The following is an 8644-nucleotide window of genomic DNA, read 5'->3' as shown; positions in this document are numbered from 1 at the left end:
TATCAGTCAAATAGATCGGCAGGGTTAATTTCTAGCGGAAAAAATAATTCGAAAGCTTTGCTCCAACCGAAATGGGAATCGAACACTGCAACGTGTAGCCGCAGGACTCGTCGTTTCTGCGTACACGCTGCACGTCGAGTACCTGGTCAATAATATAAATCAATACGAAAAAGAGTGAAACGCTTACAATTATATTCTGCATGCTTCGCGTTTGTACCTGGGTAGGTACGTTATACTCTCTGAATTAGAATGAGTTAATTTTCACTGATATTTCAACGATTTCCAATGTGTGGTATGAACCGATTTTCTCCAGCAGTATACTTGTGATTAATTCACATTTCGAGAGTAGACGATACCTACTGGCGTGCCACGACTTTAATCGGCGAACGAAACATCAACTGTGACTGCGATACGGACGAATTTTTTACCAAAGTCAAATCTTATAAAGCCGAATTTTGAAAAACATCGGGAATCTGTTAACCATTAGGTATCGCTTACGATCTCGTTAGTGATCTTTCTCGAGTGGTATTATATCCAGACCAAAGTAATTCCTGCGAACCTTTCGTAAGCCTGACAATAAACTGCACGTGTACGTACATGCGTGTACGTCGTTGAACAAATATACGTACACGCAAGTCGCGCACGATAAAAGGAGACGAACGAAGGGTGTGTAAAGCCGAGGGTGGGAAAACGCTGTCGCGATTCAACAACGTCGAAAGGCTGATGATCTGTTTGTCTTCCTTGGACGCGTCTGCGCGCCTCGAGGTTGACGCTCAAAGGCCTGACACCCCCTCCCCCTGCAGGACCGAAGCGCTGGGCGCAGGACAGAAACGAATGAAGGGTCTGTAGGATCCCCACCACTGGCTGGCTGCTTTCCTCTCTTCTGTTTGCATTGTTTGATGTCAAACATTGGGCACAAACAAGCGAGGACGAAGAGGGCGTCGACTCGGAGTCCGTCGGCCTGGAGGATCCCTCAGTTGGTGCGGTTCGGCGCCTGGGCGGGCTCGAAACCCTAGGAGGCGGTCCAATCCAACGGTATATAACTCCCCACCATTCCCGGGGCGTCTGTAGAGTCGGGTTGACGCTTCTACCGTTGGCTCGTCGTCGGCAGTCTTCGTCCAACGTGCATGAGGTGAAAACGTCAAGAGTCGGATAGATTGCACCATACATATATATACATATATATGTATATATACGTACGTACGTATATAACGAGTTTGAAGGAAAAGTGAGAAGAACAGGAATCGGACACTGGTTGCACGGTACGTGATCCGGTCTCCGTGGATGTGGTTTTATTTGTCGTTGCGTTTTTGGAATGTCGCAGAGTGATAAATCGCCTACTGTTTCGTGTGATTCGATGAATGGGACGATATAACGATTCGGTTTGCTCCGAACAGTGTACCGGCTGCAGTGTTTTATGAACGGAAAATATAGGACCTATACGCGTATATAATACCGGACCGACGAAGTCACGTGTACCGGAAGGTGTGCGAGTGTCGATGCGGACTGTTTGAATCGGGCCCGGAGACCCTGCACGCCTTCAGTTGATAAAGTGCGCCGGAGGGACGAAGCACGAGGTTGAGGAGATGGTGAACATGGAAGGATCCGGGGAGCACACGGTGACCGTGTCGCTGCCGCCCCCCAGGGCCACCCTGAAATCTAACTTCAGTATACGCAGCATCCTCCCGGAGGCCTGTGCCGTGACCCCGGCGCCGCAGAGCCTCACGCCGACGAGCCAGTCCTCGAGCCCGGTGCAGGATGCTACCGCGGAGGACACGGACGAGGGTAGCGACCTGGACGTGACAGGGTACGACGACGGCGCCGACACGCCGCCGTTGGACTGTTCGAGAGGCAACGCGGGGGGTAGTCCGGGGAACGGTCCTGGGGCGAGGAAGGAGCAGGAGGCGCGAGAGGCGGAGGAGAAGAAGAAGTCGGAGAAGCCGCCGTACAGCTACAACGCTCTCATCATGATGGCGATACGGCAGAGTCCGGAGAAGCGGCTTACCCTGAACGGTATATACGAGTACATCATGCGGCACTTCCCCTACTACCGCGACAACAAGCAAGGCTGGCAGAACTCGATAAGGCACAACCTTTCCCTGAACAAGTGCTTCGTCAAGGTGCCGCGGCACTACGACGACCCCGGCAAAGGTAACTACTGGATGCTGGACCCGAGCAGCGAAGACGTATTCATAGGCGGGACGACCGGGAAACTCAGGCGACGAACGACCGCCGCGTCTCGTTCCAGACTCGCCGCCTTCAAGCGAAGCGTCGTCCTCGGGGGCCTTAACGGCCTCACCGGACTCAACGGCCTCTACCCTGCCCTCAACCACTCGCCCTACGTCGCCCCCGCCTGGCCTCCGTCGCTCTACGCGCTGCCCTACCTCCACCGGGCCGGGCCCTACTCCGTGCCATCTGGATACCCTGCGAGCCTTTTGCCGGGGGCGGCCGCCTCCGCGAATCTACCGTGCAAGCCGCAGCCTCTTCCAGCGGCCGCCGCGCCCCCGGCTCACGGCGCCTTCTCCATGGAACGGCTGCTCCAGGCCCCGACGTCGGCTTACCACCCCGCGAGTATGCCGCCGGCTAGCGTCGCGACGTCCGCCGCCGCCGCGGCCGCCGCCGCCGGAGCTTACAACGACTTTTACTCGACGCTGAGGAGCCTCGCTGCTCATCAACAGCACCAGCAGCAACAGGCCGTTCTCCAGCAGCAGCAGCAGCAGCAGCAGCATCAGCAACAGCAACAGCAGCATCAGCAGCATCAGCAACAGCAACGCCGGTACCAGCAGCAGCAGCGGCATCATCTCCCTCAGCAAACGTCGACCCCTCTCAGCCAGACGCCTTCCACCACCGGCTCCCCTGACAGCAGCCCGGAACCTCATCCCCCGCACTCGCCCCCCTTGTTGCACCAACGCTAGCAGGCCCTGCGTCCTGGCATGCCATTCTTCCGATTCTTTGAAGCTACCGAGTGAGCCGATAACAGCTCTGACGGCGGGGCAGTGCTGAAATCGGTAATTTGGCTTCATGATTTTTTCGTTGGTGTTACGTACTGTAAAGGGGGGCGAGTTGCAATGCTTTGCGATATAACGACCGGTGATGTCGGTTGAAAGGGTCAGAAGGGGGCCGAAACCGTTTGCGGTATTAGCTGAAATCGCGATAACGGATGCGCTGACTTCAATAGAGTATTAATTCACGCGTAATTTGTGTAAATATATTACTTAGAACGTTGCACGTATAAAAAAGTTATATTACCTCGTTGTATATTTAAAAGTAAAATACTCGGTGATCTCCGGTTTAAATGTTATTATACATGTAAATATGGACAGAGAGAGATCTTGTAGATAGTCAAAAATCAACTTAATCTATTATTACTATTGTATCGACAATATTGTATACATATATGCCTGCGTATACGATGTGCATACACGTATCGTATACGCAAGACGAATGCAATGGGTATACATATATGTCTGTACAGATTCTTATAGACATGAATAATTATACCCCATATACAGCTTAGATTGGACCGCAGTACATACCTACTGAAAAATTGAATAAATATAATTTATACGTAGAACAAAGAAATGTTATAATACACGTTTATTATATACATGGCACACATTATATATATATGTATAATTGTATACTGACGTACAATGTCGCTTGAATCGCTAGGCTATAGGCGCCTCAATCTTCGTTATGCACGGTGCAGCTCTTTATACTGGCGTACTTATTAAACACACCATAGCAATTCTAACGCTGCGCGTTATACACGCGACGATATGATTCTCGGTATACGATAGGTCGTAGTAACACAGAGTCGAATCTCTAATTACTATACATTCGTAGTATACCTGTATACCTGTATACATGTATCGCTGATATATATATATATACACCTTGTTTGTACAAAACAGATTAATAATTTCGTTATAAATATGTACATATATGCAGTGATATTATATATTGAAGAATATAAGGACACAATGAGGATGCAGGAGTGAAGTACAGAGAAACTATGATTACGAAATAAACTTCGAAATCTTTTAATATAACCGTTGTAAATTTCGTCAACTTATTTTTCAAACACCTAAACCCTCCGCTCCGTTAATTATGACCATGTAAGCCGAGCGGTACCGTTAATCATAAGCCTATAAATAGACCGATTCATGATTATAGTCAACCATAAATGAAATTCTTGAAAATCGATTTATACAGCTCGATAGCTGATTTCCAACCCATTCGTTTAATTTAACACGTGTACAAGTGTAAGGGACTGGATTTTTTCGCCAAGTTAACCTCGGAATCAGATACAGCTAATTGATACAAAGAGTAAAGTAGGTACGTGGGAGGTAGATATCACCACACTTCAAATTGCGTCGAGGAAAAGTTATGCGGGTTTCCCTAATAAAATTAACAAGCAGAACCCGCTGGCTGTCAAAACAAAATACTTCATAGGCGTTGGAATTTGGGACGTAAGTTTCAATGCTAATGGTTCCGGGCATTGCTGTTGTATACCTGGAAAAACTGTCCGCGAAAATAAAAACGCTGCCAGTGCGGCCTTGCCAATGTTTCTTGGGTGCACCGAAGACGCAATGACTTTTGTATCCCGAGCCAGTACGTTCCAGAAATATCGTTTTATTGCTTCCGACATAACCATAAACCATTCGAATACACATTACAGGTAGGTATTATATCTAGACGGAGCCTCAGCCATGGAGTCGCAACTCCAGTTGAGGCATAAATTCGTCCTTTGACCTTAAATTTACCCCCTCCAGCTGCGGCGGACGTTGAAGCTTTTCCTCTGAAACTCTCACTGTCGGCCGATTTGCGGCCAAACGACCCGGAAACCACCAGGGAACTCACCGATCCAAGGACTTTGGGAGGACCGTAAGTCCAAGTTGCGCGTGGGTCGATGTGACGTGGTGTGTTTTACCATACATCACGGAGAGAAGAAGAAGAACAAATTTTACTCAAAACTCCAGAAAAAGAGGGACGCATCAGGGTTTTTTATATAAAAAATACCCATGCGAACTATGTATATTTTTTACTACAAATGTAGCTGATTTTATTTCGAACACAGTGGTTTTCACTGACTCTACAGTAAATTCTGCATTTTACAAAGTATGTTTTACCAAAAAACCTGACGCGTCTCTCTTTTCCTGCAGTTTTGAGTAAAATCCGTTCTTTTATTACCTCCGTGTACACAATTACAATTCAGCGAATCGAAATTGTAGCTGGCGTAGCTGCGAATATACGCGCCCAAGTTTGCTATTTGATAAATGTTCAGAAACGTGACTGCTTAATTCATTCCACATAGGTATATCAGCAATTCTTGTGTTTCTATTATTTTTTTTTTTTTATCTTTGTCCGAAAAAGAGAATTTTCATCTACGACTGAACCCAAAAGTCGGCATCTTCACTCGAGCCAGACACGGCAGTGACGCGCTTGTGCTTGTGGGCGTTTGAGCGCTCGAACGTTTAAGCGTTTAAGCATTTAAGGGGTGTGCAGATGGGATTGTGTGACCCGCTCGCGGGTCAGCGAGCCGCGGATCGACGCTGTTATTTACTGCCCTGTAACGTCCATCTGCATTAATGATCGTTAACGGGACTGAAACGTTCCAATGCTCTTTCGAATAAGGTAGTAAAGTCCGAAAATCAAAATTTTGTGCAACACCTCGAACCCCTAACACCTTTATCGAATTACGAGGATAAAGATAAACTGTTTTCTTTCATTTCCAAAAATTCTGGCACGTTTGACAGCACAGACGCTGTCCTGTGCCTGATCGTTTTTCCTAAAATTCGTATGAAATGCAATTTTTCGGGCATTACCCGGATCGGTGAAAAATCGGGATGCGGCATGCACGAGTCACGTTGTCAGGGCTGTGACAGCTACATACGTACATGCGCGTGTGTGCGGTTATAATTAGGCGGGCGCATGTGCGCGCGGCATCCATATCCCTTGAGAAATTTCCTTCGTACCTTACAACGGTGGCACCACGACTGGAGCGACGCGAAGTAGGTACGTGATGCGACGGACGCGTGGACGCGGACACATGCTGGGGCCACTTGGACCAATTTATATTGTCAGGACAAGTGTTTATGCCGACTTTGCGACCGACCCCTCGCCGATGCGACGTCTACGTGACGGTATGCGGCGGCTATCGTTGAATTATAACCTGGCAACGATGTCGCGGTATCAAAGTAGGTACGCTAATGCAGTTGCATAATGTCTTATACACACATACCTATGTTACATGCATTGAAATATACGCCGAGGAACAAGTTATAGCTACGTATATACCGATTTAAGTCTTTTTTATGGCTCTTTACAGGAGATCAAGTCACCCGTTTTACCCCCCCTTTCTAATTATCTAGTAGTTGTCATAAATAAAAGACGTATACAAGAGCTCTTATATGTTATGAAATGAATAAGGTTGCTAAGTCAGCCAACGTTATTGCAAAAACAGTCCTGTTTCAGACTTTAAGCCGATAACACGTATCGCTATTAAACGCATTTGTCCCATCTTTTAATTTCCGCCTGTTTTGATCGCTTCTTCATCGCTCAACGAACCTGATTAATTTCCGAAACACCCAAAAGTTTGACAATATTCTTCGCCGAAGACAAGACAAAAAAAATTGCATGAAACTTGTTTAGTTACCTTATGCTTACTGTTAGTTTGTAGAAAAAAACAAATTGAGAGTATATATATATGTGTGTGTGTGTGTGTGTGTGTGTGTGTGTGTGTGTGTGTATGGCGAAACGTGGCATCGCCATTTGCGTTGGCATTGTCGTGCAGCAGCGGTAGAAACCGTGGTTATGGTTATTTTGACAGAAAGTAAAGTTCGCCATCTTTGAATGGCAGCGATTTATAAGGTGTTTATACAAACGAGGGGTAGAGGCACCGTAGCTAGAGAGGGAGAGAGAGAGAGAGAGAGAGGGACCGAGGGCTGAATCCGGCCGCACCACCAGTAGGTTTGGGGTTGGTTGGTTGACCCGTGAATAGATTCGGTGCGGCGGTGTGTCGTTACATTATTCCAAAGTTGGGGTTGCCCGGGGCCCAAACGCCACCCTGCAGGCATGTGTGCTAGGTTATAGGTATACGTCTGCAGGATCCGGGGCGCGAAAGCGTCGGAACAGCGAACTACACGGACGTAGGACTGGTTTCGTTAAAACGGGGCGCGTTTTAGGGGCGGCCTCTACCCTCGGCGCTCTCGGCCAGGGATGCGAATTTCAACGATCAGCCTAGGGGATGGCTGGGTTTCGATATACTCTATACCGCATCCCCGGCTAGGGGGGATTTGCTCGGGCTATAATGTCCCACTATCCCGGCGATGATGGTGGTCGTCTTGCGGTTTAAACACGGTGTTGTGCCGCAACCCCGGCAAGTCAACATCGTGTGTGTAAAGTATAAAATTTTGCGAATGCAAAATCTCGTATTCGTTTTCGATTATTTACACCCGAAAGCAGTGTGATTAATTGTATTGCCGTGAGTGATCGGAAGTGGATTTATAGTGAACTATAGGGTGGAACAAACATAGTTTCGCATCGTTGTGCGTTTTATACGCAGAAACTGCGATTCAAAATGCTAATTGCAAAATCGTAAACATGTTTTTTCAACCGTATATACGAATATAAAAGGCATCGGGTACGTAACGTTGTTTTTACAACAGATTTTACCAAAGTCATCGTCGGATACCGTAACGCACATGATGTGGATCGCTTGGACATTATCTAATTCTAGAAACGAATCGCCCAAGGATCGATGAAACGATCGGTGCGAACGAAGATTCGTAACTTTGAATTTGATTTTTTCACATCAGACCTTGGCGCTTACGCGATCGAGGAGAATATCGAGTCTTGGGGTGTCACCGATGTACCGGGACCTCCGGGAGGCACGGAGGGCGAATCATGTCCGCGGCAATAGTGAATTCTCAGGAAACAATTAGACGCGTATACAGTAACCCGGGTTTGCCGCCTAACGAAGCTAATTGAGCCCATTCAAGATCTGCGTCGAGGCAAGTGGAAGACTCAAGTCACACTGCGGTGTCGCGGTGTGCGTATAGGGGGCCCCCCACACGTCCGCACACCTACTCGCACGTACGCGTAGGCAAGTAAATAGAGGAAAGACGTGTATGGTTGTAATATAAAACATACTCACGATCAGTCGTTGCGAGCCTATGCGTGTAGTTCGGTGTAGTGATACATGCTTCCGGTGGCCACCATTCGTTCGTTCGCCCATTCATCTCGACACTCGCTCGCCAGCTCGCCAGCTCGCTCCTTCGTTCGTTTAACACTTTTGTGTGACGCGGACATACGGGCGTTCTGTCGAGAGGCTGGGAACCTCTAACTGTTTTGTATAACACGATTAAGCCGCCTAATCGGTATAAATGTTATACGTATACCTACGTCTCTATAATGCGATATCCTTGTGCGTGTTGGGATACTGTGTACTTTTGTCGAGGGACTAATTCATCTGGACCTGGAAGGGGTCAATGGTGCACGATATATACCGGGAGAACACCCAAGTATCGCACGCCAAGTAAATCTGAGCGGATTGCTCGTCGTTATTGTCGAGAATATTTTTAATCGATTTCATTGTCATCTGCGGAGTCTAAGTGAGGAATCGAATTCATCACGGATTTTA

The 8644-nt window shown here is 47.6% G+C and overlaps 1 protein-coding gene across 1 annotated transcript; it reads left to right on the top strand.

Moving 5' to 3' along the window:
* Positions 1 to 1083: 1083 nt before the first annotated feature.
* LOC107227879 (fork head domain transcription factor slp2) lies at positions 1084 to 4052 on the top strand. Its single transcript, XM_015669158.2, has one exon. The coding sequence runs from the start codon at positions 1587 to 1589 to the stop codon at positions 2913 to 2915; it is 1329 nt and encodes a 442-aa protein (XP_015524644.1). The 5' UTR covers positions 1084 to 1586; the 3' UTR covers positions 2916 to 4052.
* Positions 4053 to 8644: the final 4592 nt, after the last annotated feature.

This window comes from Neodiprion lecontei, chromosome 3, assembly GCF_021901455.1.
Source record: "Neodiprion lecontei isolate iyNeoLeco1 chromosome 3, iyNeoLeco1.1, whole genome shotgun sequence".
NCBI classification, from domain to species: Eukaryota; Metazoa; Arthropoda; class Insecta; order Hymenoptera; family Diprionidae; genus Neodiprion; species Neodiprion lecontei.
Note: the sequence above shows the minus strand (reverse complement) of the source record. Positions and strands in the feature narration are given on the sequence as shown.